Here is a 15,100-nt window from a genome sequence, read left to right on the forward strand (position 1 = left end):
ATCTATCTATCTATCTATCTATCTATCTATCTATCTATCTATCTATCTATCTATCTTTTTATTAATTAGTAATTTATTATTTATTATAGTTAGTATTTTCTTCTAATAATTATAGTTTTATTTTGTTAAAATTATTAGAAGTTAATCTATCTTTCTATCTATAGATTTTTTTATTTTGTATTTTATTATTTATTATAATTAATATTGTTTTTCTCTTATATTTATAATAATTATAGTTTTATTTGTAAATATTATTATTAATATATTATGATTTGCATTCATATTACATAATCTGTTTTTAATGCTATTACTATTCTTTCTTTGTAATATTATAGCTTTTTTTTTTTATTCAGGGTTGCCTTTATTTAGCATCTTAAGGTCCTAGACCCGCCTGGAACCAGGAACCCTTTTTGGTAAGGCACCCTGATGCTGTGCAAGTGCAGCTCTGTATTGTTGGAACCTGCTAGTTCTTTGTGTGATTTCAGAGGTTTCCTCCAACACAGGCTGACTTGGTTGGTTTGGAGCAGGAAGCTCTCCTGGAGCAGCCACTGGCTTGTGGCGGCCAAGCGTTCATAGCGACATCGCTTTTTGATGCTTCAATGTCTACTCTTCCTATCATTGTGAAGCAGAATTCACCAAGCTTTGGATTGTTCACCCACTTATAGGGAACGTAAGCCGGGTTTAGACCGTCGGGAGACAGCTTCGTTTTTTTTTATTAATTAGTAGTTTATTATTTATTATAATCAATATTGAGTGTCTTATAAATACAGTTTTATTTTGTTAATATTATTAATGTTTTTTTATCTATCTATACATATTTTTTATTAATTAATAGTTTATTATTTATTATATTAACATTGTTTTTTTTTATAATTATTGTTTTATTTTGGTAATATTATTAACATTAATATATTATTATGTACATTCATATTTATTATAATTTATATTGTTTTTCTTATAAATACAGTTTTAATTTCTCAATATTATTACAGTTATTTATCTATCTATACATATTTTTTTTTTATTAATTAGTAGTTTATCATTTATTATATGATTTTTTTCTCATATAATTATAGTGTAATTCTGTTAATAATATTATTAACATAAATATATTATTATTTACATTCATTATACATAATCCGTTTTTACTTTTTTTTTATTATTACTAGTACTATTTTTTCTTTGTACTTTTATTTCTTCTACTTTTTTTTTTATATCAGGGTTGCTTAAGTTTAGCTTTTTAAGTTCCTAGACCCGCCGGGAACCAGGAACCCTTTTTGGTAAGGCACCCTGATGCTGTTCAAGTGCAGCTCTGTATTGTTGGAACCTGCTAGTTCTTTCTGTGATTTCAGAGGTTTCCTCCAACACAGGCTGACTTGGTTGGTTTGGAGCAGGAAGTTCTCCTGGAGCAGCCATGGCTGGAGTCCGGAGAGGGCGCCTCAAAGCAGCGTTCTGTGGTTCTTGTGCAGACTTTGAGGCTTTGGCTTTTAGAACTGCATTTTCAGCCAGAAGTGCTTCATGTTCTTGTTTTGCAGCTGCATATTTGACCTCCAGGTGTTTTTGGCCCAGAATTTCTGAATTGATCTTTTCTAAATCTTTGGTGAGGTTAAAATTTTGTTTCTTCAATTCTGCAATGCTGGTCTCCATTTGTGGATATTCTGTGGCCAATCCTTCTAATTGTTCTTTCATGATTTCCAGATTTGTGCGTTCCTCCAAAAGGGATTTATTGATTTCTTGGACTTTACTGATGGACTCTGTGGTTTCATTGAATTTTTCCATCATTGGCCTGAAGTCCTCACATTGCTGAGAAAGAACTCTGATCTGCTGCTTTATTGTTTTGTATTCACTCTCCACAGCCTTTTTCTCAGCCTGCAGAGAGGAATACTGAAGCATCATCTCAGAGTCTTTCTCATTCTTTTTCTCCAGCTCTGTCAACTTTTCTTTCAGGTTGGCGTTTTCTTTCTGCAGAGACTGGAACAAATCCGATTCTTCTTTGTACTTCTGTTCCAACTCATCTGGAGACACACCAAGGTTTTTGCGGATGCGTGCCCTTTCCTTGTGTAGCTTTACTTTTAGAGTTGAGAACTCCGAGGTGAGGACTCTGTTTTGGGTTGAGACCGTTTGTTGTTCAGCTTTCAATGCAGCAAATGTTTCTTTTAAATCTTGGAGATTTTTGAGGTTCTCCTGAAGGTCTTTGACTTCTTTTGTGAAACGTTCATTTTCTTGTTTCAACGAAAGAAAGTCTGACTTGGCTTGAAGGTATTCTTGTTCTGACTGGATGAGTTGTTCCTGCTCTTTTTTCAGATTTTCCAGTGTTTTCAAGAGTTCAGCGTTGTTTTGTCTCAGTCCATTAAGGTTGATGGTAATGTCCTGGTGCTGCTGAACCCAAAGTTTTGCCTCCTCACACTGCACAGTGAGCTGGATAATTTCAGTATCAAGGCTAGAGTTCTCCTCTTCCAGAGACTTGGTTTGGATGAGGATGGAGGCATAACGTTGTTTTGTTGCTGCCTCCTCCTCACGATGGCTTTGGAGGTCTTTGAGCTGGTTCTGGAGGGCAGTGTTTTTGTCCTGCAGTGTTTGGAGGCGATTCTTCTCGTCTTTGAGCTGAAGTTCCAGAGGTTCAAGGGCCACAAGGGTGGTTTGGACCCTGTGAACCTCTTTCAGTAGCTCACTGTTCTCCTGACTCAGAGCTTTGGCGGTGAGTTTGACTTGGATTAATTCGGTGGATAACTCTTTAGTATCCCGAACTCTGGCCTGGAGTTCCTGAAGAGTTTCTTTGAGAGTGGTGTTGGTCTCTGTCAGGAGGTTGACTTTTTCCTGTTGGTTCTTGCAACGGTCCTCCAGGGGTTTTTGCTCCTGGATTTTCTTGTTGACACGTTGCAAGTCCTTTTCCAGCTTCTTTGTAAGTGTGGCGGCCGATTTCTTTGCCTGGCAGAGTCCAGAGAAGGTCTCTCTCAGATTTTTCTTGCCTTCCAGCTCAGCGGCGAGGGTTTGCAGCTGGTTGGTCAGCAAGACGTTTTCCTGGACTCTTTTCTGAAGTTTGGAAAGATTCTGTGTGAGGCAGCTCTCCTCTACACCAGAATCTCCAAAATGGCGAGGGAACATTTTAAATATTGATTTTCAGGATAACTAAGAAAATCTTTAAAATGTTCTCGTAGATGATAAAGAAAGTAGATGCAGTTTTTGTAACGTAGAAAAAAACTGCGTGTTCCTCAGTAGCTCGAAGGGACCTGACGAGATTGCAAGGTTTTCGTAGCTGGGGAACAGAACGTATGCTCTCTGGTGCGAACCAAACGGGCAATGAAACAGAATTAGTTGAGGGTCCTATAAGGCAAAAACATGTGTGACATCATACTCTAAGCCCCTCCCCCTTTCCCCCATGAAGATCAAAGGCCTGGGTGGGAACATGCCCAGGCAAAGTCCTCTCGATGATGATGTCACACTTGGTAATATCCGTCATTAGGTGTGACATCACCAAGAGTGACATCACCAAGGGTGACATCATCATGTGTGGCATGGCCCCTCCCCCACTGTATTTGGGTGTGAATGTGTGAGTTGCAGTCTGTGCAGGTTTTGTGGCCGTTACCATGACAACACAGCATTCTAGAAAACAATTGAAACCAATGAAATAAAAGGCAAATGCTAAAACTTGATGAAATAATTATTTCTGTTGTAAATTGACCATGTTAAAGGTAGGTTATTGTCATTCCATGTGTCTATTTTCAGAATTTAATGCACTTTGCAGAAGCAACTGTCCTCTGCCTTCCGTCAGGCGGTTTTTACATTTCACACCAAGCCTCTTTCAAGGACATGTGCCAGTATTGTGTAGCGACAGACCACCGATATATGTTACTGGATTGGCCTTTGCCTATTTGCTGCTATACATGGATAATGGTAAATGGCGTATACTTATATAATGGCGTGTATACGGCCCAAAGCGCTTTACAGTCACAGTCCCATTCACACAGTCACACACACATTCACAAACTGATGGCGGCTCCGCTGCCGAACTTTGGCGGCAACGTTCCACCAGAGGCAAGGTGGGGTTCAGTGTCTTGCCCAAGGACACTTCGACACATGGGCGTGCAAGGCGGGAATCGAACCTGCAATCTTACGATCATGGGTCGACCGCCCTACCGCTGCACCACGGCCGCCCACATACACGGTGATGTGAGCGTGCAGGCGCCATTGCTGTGCATTGAGGCACGTCAACAGAACCCTGCCGTTCCAGTTAAGGACAGTCAGGCATCGATCGCAACCTGAGAATGTCCTACATGTCTCACAAGATACATTCTATTACCGAAAATATTTGCTCAACTGCCTTGAATGACATATGAACTAAAGTGCTATCCCATTCCTAACCCATAACTCTGTCATCCATGTCTCAATGGACCTTGCTTTGGTCACTGGTGCACAGTCCAGTTGAAAGAGGAGGGGGCCCACTCCCAACTGTTCCCACAAGGTTGGGAGCATGGAATTGTCCAAAATGTTTTGGTATCCTGAAGCATTCAGTTCTTTTCACTAATACTAAGGGGCCAAGACCAAGTTTTGAAAAACAAGCCCACACCATAATTCCTCCTCCACCAAATTTCAACAAAGCATCAAACATTAATCAAAATATACATGACCCAAACTAGAATGCTGGCAGTCACTTTAGCACCCACCTCATGCTTCCCAGCCTGATTTCTCCTTATTAAAATAAGATTACTAACCTGTGAAAGGTGATTTATCTTGATCATATAATTTTGTCACAATTTTTGTAGATGATTGTAAAACATTGCGTCCACTTTTGTAATTATTTATTTTGTGTGCAGCACTCAGAAACTGCACGCTGGGGTTACTGGGAGATGGAGTGCATTCATTACTCTGGAGATGGTTCCCGCTGGTCACCAGAGGGGAAGACAGAGCTGTGACTTTTGAGAAAATATCAATGGTGACATTCCTGTGTGAGCACCGTAAGCTACAAGCACATTCAAAAACCTCTGTTCAATGCAGTCTTGAATGCACCACGCATGCTCTGTGTGCACGTGGCATCACAAGTGGCATGCGGTTGTTTAAACTCTGATAAGACAGATTTTAAACTGTGGGTAACTTGTTTCACTGCTTTAATGCTACTAAAAAGCATTCTGCCCCATATAGTAGCTTGATTTAACCCTTGTGCTATCCTAGGCACTTTACCATTGGGAGTTGGGTCATCTAGACCAGTGTTTTTCAACCTTTTCTGAGCCACTGCACACTTTAACCTTAAAAAAAATCCCGCGGCACACCAGCATCCAAAAAAAAAAAAAAAGGAGAAACTCATGGTCTGTATTGATCTACAGTCCCTCCACAATCTCACATGCATTTTTGATATAATTGTGTCAGAAAAAGCTGGAAACTGCAGCTGTTTTTTTTCCTAAAAAATGCAATAAAAGTTAAGTTAGAAGATTTTAAAACAGATTGATGTGTGTTCGTTGTTTCAAGACGTTTAACAACAGATCTCCTTGTGCGCTGTCAATCTCATGACCCAATGCATCATGGGAGATGTAGTGCATAAAACGGCTGGAGATCGGTTTTCGGAGCTTCAGTGTTTTGTTCACTTGTTCCACGGTCTGATACCGGATTCTGTGCAAAGCTACAGCGCAAAAGACGAGCTTTAGCTGCTATTTTTGTTAGAACTGAGCGACTTTACGAGCTAAATCGGGACAAGGAAGTGAAGACTTTAACCACTTCTGATTGGTCAGACCGATGACATGTGATTAAGCTCCCCAAGAATGATTGGTGGAGACAGTTAAAGGGACGGGACTTTTCCCAAATACAGCCGAAGGTGCAGCTGAATCGCGGTACTGTACAGTCATTCTTATCAAAATGTCTTTAATAAAATAAAATTAACGCAAAGAAAATGTATTTTACATCTTTTATATTCCTAACTCCTCAGTGTTTTATCAGGGCCTGTTTGGATGAACAGAGAGCTGAAATCCTGGAGATGGAAAATGTTTTTAGATCAGTTAATGAGGACAATTTCCCACGGCACACTTGACCATCTCCCACGGCACACTAGTGTGCCGCGGCACACTGGTTGAAAAACACTGATCTAGACCCACTAGACAGTGCGCTGAACCTTTTTTCTTCAATGATTTGGGATCTTTACTGGTGTCCATGGATTACAGAAATCTTTGCACCTTAATCCACTTTTGTCATAGTAGGAATAACACGTCAATGTAAGGGTGGGATCATCTAAGATAGCAAAAGGGTCAACAAGGAAGAGGGCAGTTCTGCTCCAGTCCAAATGTACTCCTAAGCATGTTTTAATCTCTTACCTAATTAACTACTTAAGTCCTTTGAAAGTTATGACTAAAATCTGTGAAGAAGAGAGAAGCAAGCTCCTAAAGGTTTGGTAGGTGGCTCTTAAAAGAGCCGTTGTGGATTCTGGAGCGGCCATGGGTCTGCTCCCTCTCCTGGAATGTGGATGATGGAGTCTCTCAGCCAGAGAGCCTCTCTGGAAAGGTTGTTGGCAGCAACCTATTTTCATCCCATCTTCAGTAATCACAGCCTCATCACTGCAGGATCCTGTCATGCTGAGGACCTGATGAAGCTGTGCAGAACACGAGAACTTCACACTCTGCTCTGGAACTTCAATCAGGGGCTCATACAGTGTGTAGAGAGCATCCAAACGGCATTCTTCTCAGCCGGGCTGGGGATGGGTCGTCGTTAAAGATGCACCTCTATCTGGGTGGGAGGTGCTCAGGCAAGGACTACCCCATAGCAATTAAGGAAGAAACCACCAGACCAGCACTAACTAGTCGGGCTCCAGGGTGGGGCCCTGGTAACTCTTTATGGGGTTGGGGGGGTTGGTGGATCTAGGAATAAAAAGGTCTTTGTTTGAACCGCCCTTAGTCTGGCCCGTCCCCCAGGACCAGTTTGAGGTGGATCACCACCCGACTACTGGCTCCTGGGATCATTCGGGCACGCAAACCCCTCCACCACGATAAGGTGGCGATTCAGGGAGGGGATACTAATCAGTCACTAGCCAATCACTAAGAATTATTGTGGGGAAACCGAAGGGCTCGGAGAAAACCCACAGGACTTATTTGGGTTCATTATCTATCAATTTTTGTGACTGATATCTATCTATCTATCTATCTATCTATCTATCTATCTATCTATCTATCTATCTATCTATCTATCTATCTATCTATCTATCTATCTATCTATCTATCTATCTATCTATCTATCTATCTATCTATCTATCTATCTATCTATCTATCTATCTATCTATCTATCTATCTATCTATCTATCTATCTATCTATCTATCTTTTTATTAATTAGTAATTTATTATTTATTATAGTTAGTATTTTCTTCTAATAATTATAGTTTTATTTTGTTAAAATTATTAGAAGTTAATCTATCTTTCTATCTATAGATTTTTTTTTATTTTGTAGTTTATTATTTATTATAATTAATATTGTTTTTCTCTTATATTTATAATAATTATAGTTTTATTTGTAAATATTATTATTAATATATTATGATTTGCATTCATATTACATAATCTGTTTTTAATGCTATTACTATTCTTTCTTTGTAATATTATAGCTTTTTTTTTTTTATTCAGGGTTGCCTTAATTTAGCATCTTAAGGTCCTAGACCCGCCGGGAACCAGGAACCCTTTTTGGTAAGGCACCCTGATGCTGTGCAAGTGCAGCTCTGTATTGTTGGAACCTGCTAGTTCTTTCTGTGATTTCAGAGGTTTCCTCCAACACAGGCTGACTTGGTTGGTTTGGAGCAGGAAGCTCTCCTGGAGCAGCTCTGGCTTGTGGCGGCCAAGCGTTCATAGCGACATCGCTTTTTGATGCTTCAATGTCTACTCTTCCTATCATTGTGAAGCAGAATTCACCAAGCTTTGGATTGTTCACCCACTTATAGGGAACGTAAGCCGGGTTTAGACCGTCGGGAGACAGCTTCGTTTTTTTTAATTAATTAGTAGTTTATTATTTATTATAATCAATATTGAGTGTCTTATAAATACAGTTTTATTTTGTTAATATTATTAATGTTTTTTTATCTATCTATACATATTTTTTTATTAATTAATAGTTTATTATTTATTATATTAACATTGTTTTTTTTTATAATTATTGTTTTATTTTGGTAATATTATTAACATTAATATATTATTATGTACATTCATATTTATTATAATTTATATTGTTTTTCTTATAAATACAGTTTTAATTTCTCAATATTATTACAGTTATTTATCTATCTATACATTTTTTTTTTATTAATTAGTAGTTTATCATTTATTATATGATTTTTTTCTCATATAATTATAGTGTAATTCTGTTAATAATATTATTAACATTAATTTATTATTATTTACATTCATTATACATAATCCGTTTTTACTTTTTTTTTTATTATTACTAGTATTATTTTTTCTTTGTACTTTTATTTCTTCTACTTTTTTTTTTATATCAGGGTTGCTTAAGTTTAGCTTTTTAAGTTCCTAGACCCGCCGGGAACCAGGAACCCTTTTTGGTAAGGCACCCTGATGCTGTTCAAGTGCAGCTCTGTATTGTTGGAACCTGCTAGTTCTTTGTGTGATTTCAGAGGTTTCCTCCAACACAGGCTGACTTGGTTGGTTTGGAGCAGGAAGTTCTCCTGGAGCAGCTCTGGCTGGAGTCCGGAGAGGGCGCCTCAAAGCAGCGTTCTGTGGTTCTTGTGCAGACTTTGAGGCTTTGGCTTTTAGAACTGCATTTTCAGCCAGAAGTGCTTCATGTTCTTGTTTTGCAGCTGCATATTTGACCTCCAGGTGTTTTTGGCCCAGAATTTCTGAATTGATCTTTTCTAAATCTTTGGTGAGGTTAAAATTTTGTTTCTTCAATTCTGCAATGCTGGTCTCCATTTGTGGATATTCTGTGGCCAATCCTTCTAATTGTTCTTTCATGATTTCCAGATTTGTGCGTTCCTCCAAAAGGGATTTATTGATTTCTTGGACTTTACTGATGGACTCTGTGGTTTCGTTGAATTTTTCCATCATTGGCCTGAAGTCCTCACATTGCTGAGAAAGAACTCTGATCTGCTGCTTTATTGTTTTGTATTCACTCTCCACAGCCTTTTTCTCAGCCTGCAGAGAGGAATACTGAAGCATCATCTCAGAGTCTTTCTCATTCTTTTTCTCCAGCTCTGTCAACTTTTCTTTCAGGTTGGCGTTTTCTTTCTGCAGAGACTGGAACAAATCCGATTCTTCTTTGTACTTCTGTTCCAACTCATCTGGAGACACACCAAGGTTTTTGCGGATGCGTGCCCTTTCCTTGTGTAGCTTTACTTTTAGAGTTGAGAACTCCGAGGTGAGGACTCTGTTTTGGGTTGAGACCGTTTGTTGTTCAGCTTTCAATGCAGCAAATGTTTCTTTTAAATCTTGGAGATTTTTGAGGTTCTCCTGAAGGTCTTTGACTTCTTTTGTGAAACGTTCATTTTCTTGTTTCAACGAAAGAAAGTCTGACTTGGCTTGAAGGTATTCTTGTTCTGACTGGATGAGTTGTTCCTGCTCTTTTTTCAGATTTTCCAGTGTTTTCAAGAGTTCAGCGTTGTTTTGTCTCAGTCCATTAAGGTTGATGGTAATGTCCTGGTGCTGCTGAACCCAAAGTTTTGCCTCCTCACACTGCACAGTGAGCTGGATAATTTCAGTATCAAGGCTAGAGTTCTCCTCTTCCAGAGACTTGGTTTGGATGAGGATGGAGGCATAACGTTGTTTTGTTGCTGCCTCCTCCTCACGATGGCTTTGGAGGTCTTTGAGCTGGTTCTGGAGGGCAGTGTTTTTGTCCTGCAGTGTTTGGAGGCGATTCTTCTCGTCTTTGAGCTGAAGTTCCAGAGGTTCAAGGGCCACAAGGGTGGTTTGGACCCTGTGAACCTCTTTCAGTAGCTCACTGTTCTCCTGACTCAGAGCTTTGGCGGTGAGTTTGACTTGGATTAATTCGGTGGATAACTCTTTAGTATCCCGAACTCTGGCCTGGAGTTCCTGAAGAGTTTCTTTGAGAGTGGTGTTGGTCTCTGTCAGGAGGTTGACTTTTTCCTGTTGGTTCTTGCAACGGTCCTCCAGGGGTTTTTGCTCCTGGATTTTCTTGTTGACACGTTGCAAGTCCTTTTCCAGCTTCTTTGTAAGTGTGGCGGCCGATTTCTTTGCCTGGCAGAGTCCAGAGAAGGTCTCTCTCAGATTTTTCTTGCCTTCCAGCTCAGCGGCGAGGGTTTGCAGCTGGTTGGTCAGCGAGATGTTTTCCTGGACTCTTTTCTGAAGTTTGGAAAGATTCTGTGTGAGGTAGCTCTCCTCTACACCAGAATCTCCAAAAACGCGAGGGAACATTTTAAATATTGATTTTCAGGATAACTAAGAAAATCTTTAAAATGTTCTCGTAGATGATAAAGAAAGTAGATGCAGTTTTTGTAACGTAGAAAAAAACTGCGTGTTCCTCAGTAGCTCGAAGGGACCTGACGAGATTGCAAGGTTTTCGTAGCTGGGGAACAGAACGTATGCTCTCTGGTGCGAACCAAACGGGCAATGAAACAGAATTAGTTGAGGGTCCTATAAGGCAAAAACATGTGTGACATCATACTCTAAGCCCCTCCCCCTTTCCCCCATGAAGATCAAAGGCCTGGGTGGGAACATGCCCAGGCAAAGTCCTCTCGATGATGATGTCACACTTGGTAATATCCGTCATTAGGTGTGACATCACCAAGAGTGACATCACCAAGGGTGACATCATCATGTGTGGCATGGCCCCTCCCCCACTGTATTTGGGTGTGAATGTGTGAGTTGCAGTCTGTGCACGTTTTGTGGCCGTTACCATGACAACACAGCATTCTAGAAAACAATTGAAACCAATGAAATAAAAGGCAAATGCTAATAATTGATGAAATAATTATTTCTGTTGTAAATTGACCATGTTAAAGGTAGGTTATTGTCATTCCATGTGTCTATTTTCAGAATTTAATGCACTTTGCAGAAGCAACTGTCCTCTGCCTTCCGTCAGGCGGTTTTTACATTTCACACCAAGCCTCTTTCAAGGACATGTGCCAGTATTGTGTAGCGACAGACCACCGATATATGTTACTGGATTGGCCTTTGCCTATTTGCTGCTATACATGGATAATGGTAAATGGCGTATACTTATATAATGGCGTGTATACGGCCCAAAGCGCTTTACAGTCACAGTCCCATTCACACAGTCACACACACATTCACAAACTGATGGCGGCTCCGCTGCCGAACTTTGGCGGCAACGTTCCACCAGAGGCAAGGTGGGGTTCAGTGTCTTGCCCAAGGACACTTCGACACATGGGCGTGCAAGGCGGGAATCGAACCTGCAATCTTACGATCATGGGTCGACCGCCCTACCGCTGCACCACGGCCGCCCACATACACGGTGATGTGAGCGTGCAGGCGCCATTGCTGTGCATTGAGGCACGTCAACAGAACCCTGCTGTTCCAGTTAAGGACAGTCAGGCATCGATCGCAACCTGAGAATGTCCTACATGTCTCACAAGATACATTCTATTACCGAAAATATTTGCTCAACTGCCTTGAATGACATATGAACTAAAGTGCTATCCCATTCCTAACCCATAACTCTGTCATCCATGTCTCAATGGACCTTGCTTTGGTCACTGGTGCACAGTCCAGTTGAAAGAGGAGGGGGCCCACTCCCAACTGTTCCCACAAGGTTGGGAGCATGGAATTGTCCAAAATGTTTTGGTATCCTGAGGCATTCAGAGCTCTTTTCACTGAAACTAAGGGGCCAAGCCCAACCTTTGAAAAACAAGCCCACACCATAATTCCTCCTCCACCAAATTTCAACAAAGCATCAAACATTAATCAAAATATACATGACCCAAACTAGAATGCTGGCAGTCACTTTAGCACCCACCTCATGCTTCCCAGCCTGATTTCTCCTTATTAAAATAAGATTACTAACCTGTGAAAGGTGATTTATCTTGATCATATAATTTTGTCACAATTTTTGTAGATGATTGTAAAACATTGCGTCCACTTTTGTAATTATTTATTTTGTGTGCAGCACTCAGAAACTGCACGCTGGGGTTACTGGGAGATGGAGTGCATTCATTACTCTGGAGATGGTTCCCGCTGGTCACCAGAGGGGAAGACAGAGCTGTGACTTTTGAGAAAATATCAATGGTGACATTCCTGTGTGAGCACCGTAAGCTACAAGCACATTCAAAAACCTCTGTTCAATGCAGTCTTGAATGCACCACGCATGCTCTGTGTGCACGTGGCATCACAAGTGGCATGCGGTTGTTTAAACTCTGATAAGACAGATTTTAAACTGTGGGTAACTTGTTTCACTGCTTTAATGCTACTAAAAAGCATTCTGCCCCATATAGTAGCTTGATTTAACCCTTGTGCTATCCTAGGCACTTTACCATTGGGAGTTGGGTCATCTAGACCAGTGTTTTTCAACCTTTTCTGAGCCACGGCACACTTTAACCTTAAAAAAAATCCCGCGGCACACCAGCATCCAAAAAAAAAAAAAAAAAGGAGAAACTCATGGTCTGTATTGATCTACAGTCCCTCCACAATCTCACATGCATTTTTGATATAATTGTGTCAGAAAAAGCTGGAAACTGCAGCTGTTTTTTTTCCTAAAAAATGCAATAAAAGTTAAGTTAGAAGATTTAAAAACAGATTGATGTGTGTTCGTTGTTTCAAGACGTTTAACAACAGATCTCCTTGTGCGCTGTCAATCTCATGACCCAATGCATCATGGGAGATGTAGTGCATAAAACGGCTGGAGATCGGTTTTCGGAGCTTCAGTGTTTTGTTCACTTGTTCCACGGTCTGATACCGGATTCTGTGCAAAGCTACAGCGCAAAAGACGAGCTTTAGCTGCTATTTTTGTTAGAACTGAGCGACTTTACGAGCTAAATCGGGACAAGGAAGTGAAGACTTTAACCACTTCTGATTGGTCAGACCGATGACATGTGATTAAGCTCCCCAAGAATGATTGGTGGAGACAGTTAAAGGGACGGGACTTTTCCCAAATACAGCCGAAGGTGCAGCTGAATCGCGGTACTGTACAGTCATTCTTATCAAAATGTCTTTAATAAAATAAAATTAACGCAAAGAAAATGTATTTTACATCTTTTATATTCCTAACTCCTCAGTGTTTTATCAGGGCCTGTTTGGATGAACAGAGAGCTGAAATCCTGGAGATGGAAAATGTTTTTAGATCAGTTAATGAGGACAATTTCCCACGGCACACTTGACCATCTCCCACGGCACACTAGTGTGCCGCGGCACACTGGTTGAAAAACACTGATCTAGACCCACTAGACAGTGCGCTGAACCTTTTTTCTTCAATGATTTGGGATCTTTACTGGTGTCCATGGATTACAGAAATCTTTGCACCTTAATCCACTTTTGTCATAGTAGGAATAACACGTCAATGTAAGGGTGGGATCATCTAAGATAGCAAAAGGGTCAACAAGGAAGAGGGCAGTTCTGCTCCAGTCCAAATGTACTCCTAAGCATGTTTTAATCTCTTACCTAATTAACTACTTAAGTCCTTTGAAAGTTATGACTAAAATCTGTGAAGAAGAGAGAAGCAAGCTCCTAAAGGTTTGGTAGGTGGCTCTTAAAAGAGCCGTTGTGGATTCTGGAGCGGCCATGGGTCTGCTCCCTCTCCTGGAATGTGGATGATGGAGTCTCTCAGCCAGAGAGCCTCTCTGGAAAGGTTGTTGGCAGCAACCTATTTTCATCCCATCTTCAGTAATCACAGCCTCATCACTGCAGGATCCTGTCATGCTGAGGACCTGATGAAGCTGTGCAGAACACGAGAACTTCACACTCTGCTCTGGAACTTCAATCAGGGGCTCATACAGTGTGTAGAGAGCATCCAAACGGCATTCTTCTCAGCCGGGCTGGGGATAGGTCGTCGTTAAAGATGCACCTCTATCTGGGTGGGAGGTGCTCAGGCAAGGACTACCCCATAGCAATTAAGGAAGAAACCACCAGACCAGCACTAACTAGTCGGGCTCCAGGGTGGGGCCCTGGTAACTCTTTATGGGGTTGGGGGGGTTGGTGGATCTAGGAATAAAAAGGTCTTTGTTTGAACCGCCCTTAGTCTGGCCCGTCCCCCAGGACCAGTTTGAGGTGGATCACCACCCGACTACTGGCTCCTGGGATCATTCGGGCACGCAAACCCCTCCACCACGATAAGGTGGCGATTCAGGGAGGGGATACTAATCAGTCACTAGCCAATCACTAAGAATTATTGTGGGGAAACCGAAGGGCTCGGAGAAAACCCACAGGACTTATTTGGGTTCATTATCTATCAATTTTTGTGACTGATATCTATCTATCTATCTATCTATCTATCTATCTATCTATCTATCTATCTATCTATCTATCTATCTATCTATCTATCTATCTATCTATCTATCTATCTATCTATCTATCTATCTATCTATCTATCTATCTATCTATCTATCTTTTTATTAATTAGTAATTTATTATTTATTATAGTTAGTATTTTCTTCTAATAATTATAGTTTTATTTTGTTAAAATTATTAGAAGTTAATCTATCTTTCTATCTATAGATTTTTTTTATTTTGTAGTTTATTATTTATTATAATTAATATTGTTTTTCTCTTATATTTATAATAATTATAGTTTTATTTGTAAATATTATTATTAATATATTATGATTTGCATTCATATTACATAATCTGTTTTTAATGCTATTACTATTCTTTCTTTGTAATATTATAGCTTTTTTTTTTTATTCAGGGTTGCCTTAATTTAGCATCTTAAGGTCCTAGACCCGCCGGGAACCAGGAACCCTTTTTGGTAAGGTACCCTGATGCTGTGCAAGTGCAGCTCTGTATTGTTGGAACCTGCTAGTTCTTTCTGTGATTTCAGAGGTTTCCTCCAACACAGGCTGACTTGGTTGGTTTGGAGCAGGAAGCTCTCCTGGAGCAGCCACTGGCTTGTGGCGGCCAAGCGTTCATAGCGACATCGCTTTTTGATGCTTCAATGTCTACTCTTCCTATAACTGTGAAGCAGAATTCACCAAGCTTTGGATTGTTCACCCACTTATAG

At 40.4% G+C, this 15,100-nt stretch overlaps 3 protein-coding genes across 5 annotated transcripts in view; 1 reads left to right on the plus strand and 2 right to left on the minus strand.

The window, feature by feature from the left end:
- The window catches only part of LOC101166068 (calsenilin), a 31,929-nt gene that overhangs the window by 11,692 nt on the left and 5,137 nt on the right, over positions 1 to 15,100 (plus strand). The window lies entirely within an intron of this gene.
- Positions 1,170 to 3,638, minus strand: LOC111948381 (paramyosin-like). Its single transcript, XM_023961158.1, has one exon. It carries the CDS (start codon positions 3,103 to 3,105, stop codon positions 1,249 to 1,251), a length of 1,857 nt encoding a protein of 618 aa, XP_023816926.1. The 5' UTR covers positions 3,106 to 3,638; the 3' UTR covers positions 1,170 to 1,248.
- On the minus strand, positions 8,454 to 10,801 carry LOC111948380 (paramyosin-like). The gene has a single exon (XM_023961157.1). The coding sequence runs from the start codon at positions 10,345 to 10,347 to the stop codon at positions 8,491 to 8,493; it is 1,857 nt and encodes a 618-aa protein (XP_023816925.1). The 5' UTR covers positions 10,348 to 10,801; the 3' UTR covers positions 8,454 to 8,490.

Source organism: Oryzias latipes, chromosome 12 (assembly GCF_002234675.1).
Source record: "Oryzias latipes chromosome 12, ASM223467v1".
NCBI lineage: Eukaryota > Metazoa > Chordata > Actinopteri > Beloniformes > Adrianichthyidae > Oryzias > Oryzias latipes.

Coding starts and splice junctions, on each gene's coding strand:
- LOC111948381 (XM_023961158.1), bottom strand. CDS start 3,105: ATGTTCCCTCGCCATTTTGGAGATTCTGGTGTAGAGGAGAGCTGCCTC.
- LOC111948380 (XM_023961157.1), bottom strand. CDS start 10,347: ATGTTCCCTCGCGTTTTTGGAGATTCTGGTGTAGAGGAGAGCTACCTC.